At 38.6% G+C, this 16,625-nt stretch overlaps 1 protein-coding gene across 2 annotated transcripts in view; it reads right to left on the bottom strand.

Annotated features, from left to right (window-relative positions):
- Window positions 1-16,625, bottom strand: part of LOC311590602 (IQCJ-SCHIP1 readthrough transcript protein) — a 735,649-nt gene that overhangs the window by 544,471 nt on the left and 174,553 nt on the right. Inside the window, exon 1 of one of the 2 annotated variants that reach the window (XM_084769752.1) lies at window positions 15,330-15,410. The exons of the other annotated variant lie outside the window; for it this stretch is intronic. Coding sequence (XP_084625878.1) covers window positions 15,330-15,395 — 66 coding nt within the window. The 5' untranslated portion in view covers window positions 15,396-15,410. Of the gene's footprint in view, window positions 1-15,329; window positions 15,411-16,625 lie in introns of those variants that run through there. 2 annotated transcript variants of the gene reach the window in all.

The following is a 16,625-nucleotide window of genomic DNA, read 5'->3' as shown; positions in this document are numbered from 1 at the left end:
TTACACATTCACATGCATGCACATACAGACACACACTCACAATACACACATACTCAACCACACATGCACACATGTATACACACGTGCACACACCCACATGCACATGCACAGACACATATTCACATATGTATGTGCACATGCATGCTTGCATACACATGCACAACACACACACACACACACACACACACACACACACACACACACACACACAAAGATATCCTATGGAGGAGATTTCTCTGACTGTGATAGATAGACATAAAGCTTCATTGTCAGGGATGGAGTTGGTAATTTGCCAAGGTGGCCAAGGAAAATCTGCTAAGTAGATGGCATGTGACATTTGAGCAAAGCTCCACATGTCAGAGACATAAGGACAAGTGATAGAGGCTTTACTGGACAAAGTTCCGAAGACCTCCGACTGCCCAGCATGAACTTTAGACATCCAGAGCAGCTGTTGAGGCTTTGCTTGACAAAGTCCCAAAGATCTCTGGCCAATCACCACTGCCCTTAAATCTTATTTATTGTTCAGGTCTAATTTTGCCTAAAAACTAATTTGAAATCTGCTTTTTATCCTAAAACTGTTTTTCTCTCTATTTCACACTTTGAGTCCAGCCCTAATGAAATAGACACTGGGAAACTTTTTCCCACAGAGGATGTTGAAAGAGAACATACAGCAAAAGGCTTGAGACAATGAGAGAGTTTTGGCTCTGACTATGGTGAGCAGCCAGGCAGAAGCTGCTTAAAAAGAAAGTTAGGACTTTGACATAACAGTACCTGGTTAGATATTGTTAGCTATAGAAAAGTAAAACTTATTCTAATCATAAATAAAAAATTTCTTTAGAACCTACTTTGAAAGCAATAGGTGGGCTTAGAAGGTGATGCTTTACAGATATTTTACAATATCTATAAAATATCTTGGCAGTTAGCTGAGGTATAAAGATGTATAGCACACCTGTTGATTTGGGGTGGACAGTAAGTCAAGTTTTTATGTGTTAAAGATAATTAGTTTCAAGCTATGTTGTTATGATAATCATGTAAACACAATGGCTTAAAACTTGGGGAAATTTATGATTTCACTTTCCTGAGTATTGTTTAAGAAATAACAATCAGGTAATGCTGACCATTTCTTGAATATTGATTGATTTTGCTACTGTAGGTTATACAGAACTGTTTGTATTTGTTTGATTATTTTCTTGCTCTGTTGGTTTTTAAATGCCATGTTGATTATAAAAGATAAAAGCAAATCATGATGTAATATGTAATGAAGAAAATTAAACTTCACTTTAAATAAAGTACTGGGGTTGGCCCAAGAAGAACAGATAGAAGAATAGAAGGAAAATAAATTTCTCCTGGGCTAGAAAAATCTTTCAGTTTTCACCCTTATTTATTCCTGGGCCTCAATATTTCTTTCCTCCTCCATTCCTCAATCTCTCCTCAACAATTAGTACCTTTAACTAATAGCTCACCAACAGTTGGTTCCTTTAACTGACAGTTCCCCCACCAGCTCAATTCTCCCTACCACGGAACCCCCAAGACTTTTCTTCTCTTTTCCCAAAGCTAGTTTATGGGATCTGGGGATAGTGAGGGAGTGAATGTCAAACTCCTTGAGAAAAGAAACTTTTGGAACAAAAGTGAAAAGCTTCAGGATGAGAACATTGATTACAAAAGATCAACATGTTCTTTATAATTTATACAGAATTTTTTAGTCTCTATATTATAAAAGAAACTTAAGAAATCTGAGCTCTCTTGGGCAGCAGCATGTCTACCATTTTTTCTCTTAAAATCTTAAACTCACTAATACTTGGGAGGTCCATATATGTAATGGAAGAGCCATTATCAGCTATAACGAGCCCAGCTAGTAGCTTAACCCCCTCTTAATAACTAGAATGGTAACACCTATCTTAAAGCATTAAGTATAAATGTTGGTGGTAATGTCGATAGATCAACCATTATAGTTATCAGAATGGCAGTTCCCCCCAAACAATTAAACACAACACTAGTGAATGGGCCAACAGTCACACTTCTGGGTTTATCGTGAAAGCAACGAAATCATTGTTAAAGCAGATCTGTACCTATACCCATTGCTATACTAGTCATAACACCCAGAATACAGAAGCAATTTAAGTGCCAGTGAATGAAAGAACAGAGAAGAAAATACTGTATGGTAGAATACAGCTCAGCCTTAAAGGGAGAGAATCCCTTCTGTTTGTGACACCATGAACAAACACGGAGAACAATGGCTGAGTGAAATCAATCACACATGGAGAGAGAAATAATGCATGATCTCCCTTATATGATGACTCTAAGAAAAGGAGAATGGAATGTTGGATCCTAGGACCTAAAGGATAAGGGAACTTGGGAAATGGTCAAGCAGTAAAAACTTATAGTTATGAGTTCTGAGGATGTAATTAATATATATCATGGTAACTATGATATAGTGATTAATAACATATTGCTTGCTTGATATTTGATAAGAGGACAGACTTTAAAGCATTCTAACCATTCAGATAGCCAAAATTATAATTACAAGTAGTAACAGTATTGATAACCAATTGGGTGGTGGTAATCAGTATATAATACTTATGTGCATCAAACTTTCATGCTGAATATATGCAACTTTTTGTCAATTAAATATTTTAAAACAAAATGCTTAGTGGTTAAGAGCATTTGGTGCTTTTGCAATGGTTCTGAGTTCTACAATGGTGGCTCACAATGGTCTGTAACTCCAGCTACAGAGGATCTACTGCCCTCTTCTGGATTGACTAGAACTAGATGCGTGTGACACACTGACATATGTGTAGGTAAAACATACACAAAAATTAAAATAATTTATTCTTTAAAAAAATAAACACTCTACAGGATCTGTGTATGTGGCAACTCAGATCCAGCTAAAAGGAGGTATATGTACCTATATTCTCAGATATATGTGTGTGTGTGTGTGTGTGTGTGTGTGTGTGTTACAGTTACATGTATGTGTGTGTCTGTTGCTATATGCAATAATTTTGGTTGCATGTTCTTCCCTATAAAGAACAAAGGCTTTGAGGTATGGAAACTGCCTCCCTTAATCTTGGTTGTTTTCTTCTTTCCCTCTCTCAGGAAAATCATCATTTATTATTGAGAATAGAGATTTGGGACAGTGAAATATAACCGCAACCTGGCACAAAACCCAAATGTTAGTAATATCTGAGGCTTCTAGTCTTACTGTTTTACTCTCGCATTTATCTTTCCTCTTGCTTAAGTATTTGACTAGCATAGTCAGGTAGATTATTATAAATTACATATTAATGGTGAGTAAATGCAAGCGGGTTCCATTAAAATGTATGCAGCATCTAACCTGTGTAATTTTTGAGAGGTGATACAGTGGCCAACACCAGCCACATCTGTGTTCAGTCACAGTCCATAAGGAAAAAAACATGAATGTGTACAGCTTCACTCAGGGCAGCGGCAACGGAGAACAAGAGCTGTAAAGCAGAACAGATGGGTCTGTGGGCAAAAGCATTTGCTGCATAAGCAGAAGGGCCTGAGTTTGGATCTTGGTACCTACCAGAAAACCTCCCCTTCTCCCGCCATCCCTCTCCTCCCGGCATCCTCTTTCTCTACTTCCCTTCCTCTATTCCTTGCTCCCTCTAGTCATGTTCTGGTTTGGGATCTATTATAAGAGTCTTAATCTACATGTTTCCAATTCTATGGACCAGACAGACACAATACATAAAATATTTCTATAGAGACTGTAGGCCCTGTTGCAAATTGACTTGTTGCCCTTTGTATGAGCACCTGAGACCTACTTCTATGGGTAAAATCAGCAGCCTGGTTCCCTCCCATTCGCTCTTTCCTTCTTCAAGAAGTTGGATCTTGATTCTCTATGAAGACTTTAAAGTGTTTTGAGGGAAGACGCTGAAAAATAACTGTAAATATACTTGGCAGGATTTGAATAATTTTTCAGCTTTTTGCAGTGTATGCAGACAGCAGACAAATAAAATTATAAATCATGGTGCGCCACTTGAGAGTTCTGCTGAAAGAAAAATGTCATCTCAAATCTTAGCCAAAAGGTGGGCTATAAATAAGTGCCCACATATCCTGAAATTGTAATTTCTGAAGTTGTTTTCTCATGCAGGGCAGGGAATATCTTAAAGCATCTCATTAGCAGCCTTGCCTTGTAAGAGTGTTTGAAAAGTGCAAACAAACATGATGATAATAGTATTTGCCATTTATTGTTGAGGAGGAGGTGGAAATAAATAGACATTTGATGCTGGTAGGCTGAAACTAGTCAACATTTTCTTTCACTGCTTTAAACAAATGCTTGCGGCTTTTGGAAATGTGCCACCTGACTTAGCATACAAAGCCACCAGAGTAGTACTTCTGAAAGGTCATAAGAAGCAACTAATCCAACTTTTTCATCATACCAATGTCAACACCCATGCCTGCAGTGATTAAATACTTGGTCCACGCTGTTTGGCACCACATGATATACTCAGGATGGATGATGACACAGTTCCAAACACATGATCACACAGCCCCCAGATGCATGCTCTTGCCGAATACTAGATTTGGCATAGGACAGATCCAGCTTGTTCTGTGGTTTCTATTCTGAATTTTAAAGCAGGAATCTGCTGTTAATCCTTGCTTCTGTTGGTTCTTGGAAGTCTCCTATGTTACTTTAATTTTCTCTAAAGAGAATCATTACATGAAGAAGAAATGAGCATCTCTCTTCATTGGATGCTTTCTGTCTATTTCCTACATTTCAATTGGGGGAAGGGATTAGTCTCTATCTTAACTATTGAATTAATTAGTCTGAAAGGCATACTGAGCATGACAGGCTCCCAATCTCCAGAAGGGAATTTGATATCAGGACAACAAACAGAGAGAAGGAAGGATGAAGAAAAAGGCTTATGCCTCTGATTTGTCTGAGATTCCTTTTGCATTAACCACCTGCTCCTTGCATCATTTATAATTCCTCCAGACAGGCTGCTCCTTTGCATTGTTAACAAGATGTCTCAGGATTGCAGCAGTGATTCAGAGACACAGGTTTAGAACAGAAACAAAGCTGCCCGTCACACCCCCTTCTCCTTCTTGCCTCTGCATAGACACGGGTGCTCAAGATGAAGGGATGAAGCAAATGTAGTTGCCTAGATATATTAACAAAAACCTCAGGGACATCCTTTTTTCATGATATGCCTTCCCTTTGGATTTAGAAGCAGGTGGGCACAGTTAATTCTTTATTTAAGATCGCATAGCAAAGTTCCGGCAAGTAGCTTCAGAAGTGATATCAGAGTTGGCTCTAGCAGATTCAGAGAGACTATTTTGGTAAGTCTTCATGCATCTACTAACCAGGTCAAATAGCTCTCAAGATCTTCATGCTCTTCCCATTCCCCTTCTCCACAGCCCCCTCTTCTCTCATCACCTTATGGCTTCGTATACATGACGTAATTCCTGTGAGTCCCTAAAAACTCTCAATAGAAGTTGCTGCCAATGGCCAGAAGTCTATGCGCTGAATGAACACACCAATGAAAATGTGCAGTCATAGAATTGGGGTAGTCAGAAATGTTTGCAAATCGTCTTAGTTACTTAACTTTTATTTACATTCTAGACACCGCCACCAGCACTTGGAGAACAGTTAGGCCTTGTGACTTTCCTGCTAGGAATATGCCAATGCCCCTTAGCTCTACTCTCCGGGTTCTCACACTCTCTTAGATTCCAACAGTGCCACTCCCCCTTTGCTTGACATTTATTTCACTCTTCCTTTAAGAACCATCAAGGTCCTGATCTCGCCATAATGAATGGCTGGCAAAGACAAGGAAGATGTATATTACTCATAACAAGGAATATTTGTCCTAATTAACTAGCCAACTGCCAAAGACTCTCCAGCTCAGAGTCTATTGTTGGTGCATATCCTGTAAGAACACGCAGAACGTTCGTCAGCTACCGTGCTCGCAATGTCGAGTGCACTCTAACCTATTAGTGTGGCTACACAGATTTTTTTTAAATAAAATATCAGCGAGCTAACAAGAGATGATAGCAACATGCATGTCACTTTTGATTGGAATCTATCAGTTGGTTTCTAAGAAATGATATTGTCACCAAAGGAGGCTCGATTCATTATACTGCACTTGGTTGTGTCTTTGTTTCATTTTTCTTTATAGCCCGTACAGAGTCTGTACTTCAGACCCACAGAGCAGAGGGAATAACGGACTCGAACTCCCGTGACATGCCTTTAAATAGCTTCAGTCCATGTAATGTATCTCGATGTGATATTGAGAAGATTAAATCGGGCTCCATACATCACATCTGACACATCCCTGCTTTTCCTCCTTTTTTCTTCATTTCCTACTTGCCCATGAAGCTCCACTTTCATCAGCTGTCTGCTATTCTGACAGCACCTCAGAGATTGATTTTGTATATGAAGCTCTGTATTAAACTCTACAGAACACGCTTGAATATTAGTCATTTACTTTCCCATTTTAAGTTAGAAAATTCTTTTATTTGCCCATTTATTTTTTGGCTAGGCACAAGAGCCAAGACGTTAAGAAATAATGTTCTGAGCCAGGCTGCCTTCTTTTTCTGTCTCTTACTAACTAGAGAAAGTTACTCAACTCCTCCCTCGTGTTATTTGCCTGTGAGAGGAAAGCAAGCTCCTGGAGGACCTACTCCATAGGCTGCTGTGAAGAGGGGTCAGTGCACCTCATATACTTACAGGATCCTTAACAGAGCAATCCTTTATATGGTTAAGCTACTATGATTGTTACCGTAGCTAAGTGCTAGACAGTAATGGAAAATAGAATCTATCCTACCCTTTTGATCAAAATTGTCCAAAATTAAGATGCTTTTTCCTTTTAAAATTCCCTTGACTGCACAAAATACTAAAGATAATGAAAGAATATACAGAATACCCAGACTTAAGAATCCTATATCCAGCCCTGATACGATCCATTCATAAAAATTAACAGATGCATACTCTCATATTCAAGTAATAAAACCATTTCAGAGTAGAACATAAATAAAAATAAGAATAGTAAAAGTGTAGTATAAACAGTGGCAAAGCAGGAGGAGAAAGAGGGCAATAGGGAATAAGAATGATTAAAATGCATTATAAATATGCATGAAAAGAAAAATAAATTTAAATGAAATGAAAACATATATTAAGTGTTGTAGTTATTGTGGTGTCTTGAAACAGAATATAAATATCAAAACACAGTTCTTGCAAAGGCCAAAATTTCAAAGGTTATAAAGACATGGGGACAATCTGAGTTATATTATATAAATGAAGTCTGAGAAGTACAAGAGGAAGTGACAAGACAGGGAGAACATTAAGGAGAACAGGAACTGCATCTCTGCAATGTCCATCGGATTTCCCTCATTGGCCAGTGTCCAGCAAGGCTCAGAAGCTCAATATATATTCCTCGGATATATGAGCACTTATTCAAAATATTGCAGAGAGATAACAAATGGCTGAAATTTCATTTTTTTATTTTTTAAGTCATATATGTACTTATAACTACCAATGCGATAACATGCAAGCAGAATAACTTTAAAGTAGCTCTAGAATTGTGACAATATTTACAAATATCTTGAAGACGTTGTTAAAAAAAAATCTAATACTCACGATCAGATCTTATAATATAATGGAGATATAAAGTCTGTGAATATCCCCAAAGGTGTTGACATTGATAATCGTGGCATAGCTCAGTGACTTATAGCATGTGTATTCATATAACTATTGTTCCTGTAGCCTAAAAGATTGAGAAATTTTGACAACAGAAACAAAAATTTGATCTCTATTTTTACTCTTTTTAAAATTAATTTTCTTAACTGATAAGTGAAAGTAAAATATGTTTGTGTGATGTTATGTCATATTTTGGTATCATATAAATTGTATAATGCTTACATATTGAGTAAAAAGTAATTTCAAAATATTATAAATACTTGCTTCAGGCCATAAGTATATATCCAGTTTTTCCTAATTTATATATTTAATTCCAGGGAAATACATCAAAATACTAAAAAAAAAAAGGGGGGGTACCCATATTTGATGAAAGTTGAAATAGTTTATTAAGCTTTGTTTATATTTCCTAAAATGAAAATAGATACATATTATAAATGGAAATCAATAAATATTGATTTAAATGTGACAGGAAATTTTATAGTATGGAGACAACTCTCTAAATGTGTTGACTCTGTGTCAAAAAAAAAAGTCAAAAAAATGTGTTGACTAATGAAAGGTAGCTTGCCATTATCGACATATTTCAGCTATGAAGAAGCCTCATTTCCTAAAAGGCCTCTGCACTTGGTTATGAGACGTAAGCAGCACTGTCTGTTGACGAATCTCGTACCTGCTGATCTTTATGAAGGTGCACAATTTACTTAAAAGAGTAAATGGGTTTTTCAAGAAGAGACTTGGAAGTGATGGAAAAGTCCACGGTTATGGAAGACTGAGGCAAGACTGTTTTCTGGGCCTAAGAAGAGCTTTGAACTCATAAACTCACAGCAGCTATGGTTGCCTGCACAAGACTTATACAAGATCCAGCCAATTAATATTCCAGCCTGGCTGGGCAAGGGCAGCTTCCAGCCAAGCTGAGGACTATGAACAGCTCTAGTGGGTGGCACCACACCCAGGTTTTATGGGATACATTAGTTGGATTATTTTTTTTTAAATAAGAGGAATGAATTTGGGAGTAGGACAAGTTGGAGTAAGGGAGTGAGGCATGAATATGATTAAAATATATTGTATGTATGTGTCAAAATCTCGAAGAGTTAACAACAACAACAACAACAACAACAACAAAAACCAAAAAGCAAAAACAATAAGAGAACAGCAAGTAGGTTCCAAGCAGTGCTGTGCAGCCCTTGGCGCTGAGCGATTCTTACACTCTGATACATCAGTATTCTAAGATCTAAGTAAATGCATTTTCAGGCACAAATATGGGAACCTAAGAATTGAAAATGAATCCCATCCAAGTGGCCGAAGCCATTTGGAACCAGCTCCTTTGGATTAGGCAAGTTTTCCTGTCTTCTCTCTTCCAAAACTATTGAAGTTAAGTTCCAAAAGGGTGCACACCTCTGCTCTATATTTTAATTAGCCTATTCAGTGGCTGAGTCGCCAGCGGTGACACTTGAAAAGCCTAAAAAGTTTCTGTGGTTGTTAGTAGGGTCCGCATGACTACCCAGAAGCCACCCAGGCATAAACAGCCCACAGGGCACAGGGAACCGGGAACGCCCACGACGCATGAACGTGTGGATGGCTGTTTCCCCAGCCGTATCCTATTGGCACAAGTCAGAGGTGCTATGCCAAGTGTGAACCAAGTGGTGCAGGCAGCGATTCACAGCATGTCACTTTTCTGTAGCTGCTGGTGGGCTCTGGAAGATGGCCTGGCACAGTTCAGACCCCCACAAATACTGAATGCTGTCCCTTTGGGGTCAGGGCCATCAGGATCCCAGAAAAAGCACAGCTTTTAGCTGCTTGGTGCTGAAAATTGCAGGCAAGATTCCCAAAGCCCTCAAAGCTAATGTCGAACTGACAAAGTGCCAAAAACTTCTCTGGCATTAAATTCCCACTCTTTATTTTCCCCCATTCAGGTTAACAGCTTGTGGAAATAATAATGTGATAATGCCACCCTGTGTCCCAAATATCTCGGAGCACCATCTTGTTAAGCCTGGTGTCCCTTTGAGACTAATGGGAACTGAGCCGACTTTATGCATTCTACAAACTTGAAAACCCCACAGGAGATGGGTCGAATGTCTGGGCAAGAGCCAAGCAGACTTATCACACAGGCTTCAGGTCTGAATTGAGTTCTCAAACAAGGCCAAGTGTTGTAGAATCGGTCCTGAAAAGCTCAGCTAGCATCTAAAAGGGCCAGAGCAGGACTCACGCAGGATGTTAGATGGATCAGAGTCATCAACTGGTGAAAGTCATCAAAACACATCCTGGGAGAGGCAACGAGGCTTAGTCTTCGGCACTGCAATAAAGCAGTTTGGGCATATGGCCAACTGGAATGGATAAGAACCAGCATGGGCCATCACTAGGTCTAATGAGGCAGCAAGAGACTCTTGTAGCCCCAGGCACAGTATTGGAGTCTTTGCGTGCGTGCGTACGTGTGGTGTGTGTGTGTGTGTGTGTGTGTGTGTGTGTGTGTGTGTGTGTGTGTGTTCCCCTTTCTTATGGATTATAAAGCTTATTATGGAAGTAACACTTTTTAAAATTCATTCATTCATATTGCATCTCAATTGTTATCCCATCCCTTCTATCCTCCCATTCCTCCCTCCTTCCCACTTTCACCCTATTCCCCCCTATGACTGTGACTGAGGGGGACCTCCTCCCTTGTATATGATCATAGGGTATAAAGTCTCTTCTTGGTAGACTGCTATCCTTCCCACTGAGTGCCACTGGGCCTCCCCATCAAGGGGATGGGGTCAAATATAGGGCACCAGAGTTCATGTCGTGTAGTAAACATCCAACCCCTACCCAGATCTAGCCAATGGACAGGACATTCTCCACAGATGAGTCACTTTTGAAGATGTCTCTAGGCTCTACCTACAGAAGCATCCTTCCCTTTCTGCATTTTAGCAATCTAACCCAGGTGATGGGATCATTAAGTTCAAACTCTTTAATCTGAATGAACTGTCTCTTAGAGGAATGAGTGACAATTTAGAATCCTGTGGCCATCACACCAAATAATATTGTACTTTAGCAATATTGTCCCTTTCCTGAGGTTCTAGGAAATAAAATTCTTTTAGCTCCTGTCTAATTTTTAAAGCTAATTCATCAGAATTCCTGTGGATTAACATGTTTTTAATGCATCACTTTTTGTCTGAAATTAACCAGGGTTGGTTTCCATAGTTTGCAGCCTGAAAGACTAAAGCAGACACAGAACAGAGTTCAAGGTATGGAAGAAAGAATTGAGTGCTCTAAAATTCCTTTCCTTTTCTTATTATTTTGGAAATGAGAACTGCATTCCCAATCTTCCTGACAGTAGGTTCAGCCAGAGATAATATGAGTGAAGTGCTGTATGCCCTTTGCAAACAGGATCACCTAGACCTCCCACATATGTCACTTCATTCTTTGTGTTGTCACTTCTGGTTTTCTGGAAGGAAGGTAATTACATATTGCGTATTGGCTTTGAGAACCCTGTGCTAGAGAAGGCCGACCTCGTGCCATCCTGGGTTTTCTGAACAACTGTAGGAGAAACTACTGCTCCGCTGACTGGCTCATCCATCCAGTGTTAATGTCTAATTATGAAATAAACCTCTGGGTGACAGAAATATTAGCCATGTAAGACTGATGACCTGAGTGCCATCGTCCAAACACATGTACAAAGTATGGATGCTCAGTGTGCGTTGCCACAGCAAGATGAGAGGAGGAGACAGGAGAACTGGCTAGGACAGCTATCCTGCAGTGTGCAGTGCAGCAGCAGAAATAAGAGAGACCCTGACTCAGCAAGATGGAAGGCCAGAACTGACTCCCAAAGTTACCCTCTGACCTCCATGAGCATTGAGGTGTTGAAAACTTTGAGTCTTTGGTGTCTTTGTGAATGGGCTCAAAATTCTAACTGATAGAGTTTGTGTTGGTTCAGTCGTAGCCTTATCGAAGAAGTGTTGACTAAGAATCTGAGTGACTTGGAGTCAAGTCTCTCATGTACATTATGTATATGCAAGCATGCCCACGCAATCACATATGTGCTCATGCTCATGTGCCCATGTATGCATGGGCATAATAAATAGTCCCTAAGGTCTTGTGCTGTCTCATTAAAAAGAGAAAGGGCTGGTGAGATGGCTCAACTAGTTCCTGGCACCCATATTGGGTAGCTCACAACTGCCTATAATTCCAGCTCCAGGGATCTTATTCACTCCTCTGTACCCCCCCCCACACACATTAATTAATATTTTTTTAAAGTAAACAAACCTTTGGCATTCTATTTGTTGTGAATGGGCCCAAAAATATACTATGTATTTAAATAGTTAAACAGTTAATCAAACAGACATTTTCATTCAGAGCAAAGCTGACAATATTGAGCTCATGAATGGATAGCATACAGCTACAGAATTCCTCCTAATTATAAAAGAGAAGTGTTGACAGCTAGGTTCTCAGGATCTACTATTGAGTACCAGTGTACAGGGTGGGCAGATGCAGGCAAAGGTGCAAAACTGGAGGTTATGTGGCTCTGAGCATAACCATCGAGGTGGTTAGAGATGGATATGTCCTAGCTTTGTGTTTCTTTTCCACATAGTCCATCATCTCTGTAGTAGAAATAACAAAGATACAAATGATATTCCTGACCCTGCTTGCTCCTTTTATCATATTGTTTTCCTTTTCCAACAGCTCCAAATGATACATCTCCCTCTGCTGCTTCCTAGATGGTTTCCAACTCCTGAGGGTTAAAACAGAACCATTAGGTTGGGCTGGAGTGATGGCTCAGTTGTTAAAGGCTAGGCTCACAACCAAACAAACAGAGCCATTAAGTTTATTTTAACTTATTTCTCTTAAATGATTTGTTTCTCAGGGGCTCAGGAGTGGTCCGTTAGTCATATCTATCCTTTGATACAGCGATCAGAGTATATAACCAATAAAGGTTAACTAGGGAAGACTCCAAGATAAAACCCACCGGAGAACCTACAGCTGAAATATCCTCAGTCCAAGATTTCTCAAAATATCTGAGTTTTTGAGAACTAGCATCATGCTGTGTCATGGAATTATGTAATGTACAAATTGTTTGAAACTTTCAGTCTTTGGATTATATACATAAAGTATATGTAAGAAAATAAGTTAATTGCATGTTTGGATTTGAGTCCAAAATTCACTATCTGTGGTGCCAGGAATTGCAGATAATGAATGCTCAGTGTGTGAGAGCTGAGTGAACGGATAAATTCAGAAACATTCTTTGGGCAACTGGGTTCTGCACTTAGGGCCCCGACATTCAATGAGTGCTCTTTATTGTGGCAGAAACCAAAGTCTAGAAATCTACGGGACCAATGAACATCCTAATTTAAGGAATCCAGTACCTCTCTAAATAGATGCTTTCTTTTCTCCACAACCCACCCTCAAGCTCTCCCCTATGGGGAGCCTCTATTGTGACTGTAACTGGATATGTCACATCTGGAAGAAGCTTTGATGGAGACAGATGTAATGATAAGAACCATTTCTAAGACCAGCTTCTCTGAATGCTACAAAAAAAAAGTTAAAAATAGCAGTGAAACATACTTATCATCCCCTTCTATGTTCAGCATCCCTACAAAGAATTTTAGCTACGGTGGGTTTTGCTAAACAGACACAATCCCCACCCCCTTTTTTTTCTTTTTTTTTTTCAGCCAATCAGCCAAAGGTTACAGAGCCCTGCAAGGGTGGGTGGACCACAAAACTGTGAGCATATTTTTTACATTGGCAAGAAAAACAAAATGTCAGTCAACTAAATTTAAGACTGTTCACGCACATCTGCTACCAACAGAATGCTGTAAAAAGGAAAAAGAGAAAGAAAGAAATGGGGATCCGCTCCCAGTCTAAATAGATCTGGGTATTTTCTATTGTTTGGATGATTTGTACTCTTTCAATAATGATTGAAAGGCTATCAGAGCAGGAGCTAACATCTGTTGGTGGTTTGTCATGCAGCAACAATTTCTTGTTAAGCAGATACATAAACAACCATATCTCAAACTGTCTAAGCTAGGTAGCTGTGATTATAAATATATCACCAAAATGTTTTCGAAAGAGGAGCAAATGTGAAATGTTACACTCCTGACAATATCACACTGCATCATGTCCTTGAGAAGCCTCTCAAAGATAACAGATCTGTGAATCTAGCAAGCCTCACACACCCAACTTTAGGGCATACGGCAGGCACAGGTTATGACACAAGCATCACATTGTCCATATTATTGAAGGACAGCCTCATCACCCAGAAAGACTTGCCCAAGGTCCACCTCCACTAGGGAATAGTCGGAGCTCACAGTACAGGAGATATTAAAACTTAAAGTCACACAGCATGCTTACTATGGAAAAAATACTGCTTCTCCCTAAAATCTATGCAGAATCATAAAATCCAAGGAGTCAAAACTGAAAGAGCTGGGTGATAACATCTACCTTTCACACATTTCAAAATGCTTAGATCTATTGAATTTGAGATCAATTTAGGAAAACACTAGTGCACCTTCTAAGTGAAGTTGACAAAATATATATAACAATATCACTTTAATACAAAATTATGTCATAGGCTTTAAAATTATACATTTCATATAGTTTCATGAATAAGCATTCTTTATTTAAAAATCAAGTGCCAACTTGCTGAAGAGCTAAGATTAATAGAATTCACCTGAAAATTATATATAATAGAAAGAAATATCTATACTTGAGGTTTTTGAATATAAGAACTATAGAGAGGAGTAAATTTTATGTCACAATAACATTAAAAGAGCTTCATTATACTTTAATGTAAATGATCCAGTATAAATGTCTAAAACTGTATTTAACTGGCCTGGAAAAAGATATTTCTTAAATTATGTTTTAAATAGTTCTGTGTTCTCTTACACAACTCTGAACAACAAACCAAAATATCTGTTGGGGTCATTATTGGTAGTAATTCAAAGTATTTTCTCCATTCGTTGTATGAGATCTTAATATACAGTTATCTCAAGGTCTGAAAAGAAGTGGTTAAGGAATTATCTTGAGGGGAATAAACTGTTTGTTTTGGAAATTTTATTTTAAACAGTTAAGTTGGAAAATTTTGAAAATAAATAAAATATTTCAGTAATGTTAAAATAAGAACTTCAATAGCCCATATCTAGTTTTTTTTTTTTTTAGAAAAAGGGCTGCTTGTAACTTTTTAAGTTTTCACTGTATGTGTCTGCCAGTATTTTAAATCACCAAATAGCTCTATGTGTTTGAACATTAGAACAGGTAAGGCCTCTATTGGAACTGAAACTATGGTCTTTGGCCTAAGAGCTTAACTGTTCTTCTGGATAACAACAAATCAGAAACCCCTTTAAGAGTCTTCTGCTTACAAAAAAAAAAAATCAACAACAACAACAAATTGCACATTTGAAACTATGTATGTATGATTATAAAATACGTTCTCAAAACATCTGGTTTGTCTAATTACACTGTAATTAATTGGTGTTGGATTTTTAAGTTTTTACATTCAAAATTCAAAGAACAAGCATTCACATCAAAGAATGCAATATTAAAACATTCTTTAACTTGCATTATTAACTTTCTCTAAAATAAGTTTAAGTGGTTGTTTATAATGAAAAATATGTGGCAAAAGCCTATATTTTAGAGTGTCCTTTTTGAGTGACATTCTTAGACTTGGGGTGATGGGTAAGTAATAGATGATTGGATGCGCAAAACTTACACTGTCAGATTGTTTGTCTGGGTCACAGTCCCACGCTGCCCTTAAACGCTGCTCGGACCTCTCCATGGTGCTGAAGAGCTACCCTTGTCCATTTGAGAAGGACGGGCTGTTCATTGAAATTGGCTTGGAAGGGAATCCACAGAGGGCCACTTTGTTAGCAGATAAAGTTACCTGGAGACTTTCTACAGCACATACTGCAGGGAGCAAGCGTCTCCCCTTTGGTTAGCAATCCAGCCAGCAAATTTTGGAGCAGAAATCTTCAAAACTGGAAGAAAAGGGTAAGTTCCCAGAGAGATGAAACTGCCTGGTTTTTGTCTGCTTTCTTTAAATTGGGATAAAAAATACACAGATGACCAGGCTCCTAGGAGGATAGAGGAATCCAGACAAGCTCCTGATACTTATGAAGAGAACAGCCCCCGTTAGTCCAAAGCAGCTGATTTACTTAATCTACATTAACAAAAGGAAAAAAAGAAAGAAAGAAAAAGAAAACCGAGAATTCCACAAGGCACCATACACACTGTGCAAGTAGCTTTGCCTCCCTCTAGTCCCGGCTTCCGTCTGCTGAAGATTCTCACAGCAAAGATCAGACTCTCCTGCCTCTCACAGATTATCTCCTTCTGAGGCTGAAATGTATAAAGAGCCACATGACACCCAGTGATGTCATCTTGAAGGCAGGTCACAGTTGCTGCCATATGTAGATGAAGTCCTTCTATTAAGTATTTAGCATAATGATTTTCTTGAAAATCTATTTGCATCAAATAATTCAGTCTTCTACCAATATGTTTAACCCTATCACTAGAATGCCTCAAAGAGAAAATCAATTCGCAGCTCCCATGTGAAGCAGTCTCTGGGTGAGCCAGGATGAGCTTCTGGTGCTGCCTCAGGAAATGAGTAATTATAATTAACTCATAAGGAGAAGAGTGATGAAGGCCTTTCTCTCCTCCCCAGGAGCTGTGGTAGAAATGAGAGGATTTCTTCAGATAACAGAATCTACTTAGAAAACAATTCAGGATCTTTAGCACTTAAAAAAAAAACTGTAGTCTTTTAGAAATCGGATCACCGTGACTGCAAAATAAAAGCTAAAGTGACTTCCTTCAACTCCTAACACAACACTATTTTATTTAGTGGAATAGAATGTTTCAGAAGTGTTTAAAACTTATTACTTCTGGAAAGATTTAAAATTTTTTCAAAAGTTGGGAGGGAACTTTAAGCATTTGTAGATGCTTTAAATTCAGAGTGAAGAAATAATTAAAATGTTATCCATATAATCTGAACAGTCACTGTAACAAGTAATAT

The sequence above is a fragment of the Acomys minous genome (assembly GCF_964271855.1).
Source record: "Acomys minous genome assembly, chromosome: 19".
NCBI lineage: Eukaryota > Metazoa > Chordata > Mammalia > Rodentia > Muridae > Acomys > Acomys minous.
Note: the sequence above shows the minus strand (reverse complement) of the source record. Positions and strands in the feature narration are given on the sequence as shown.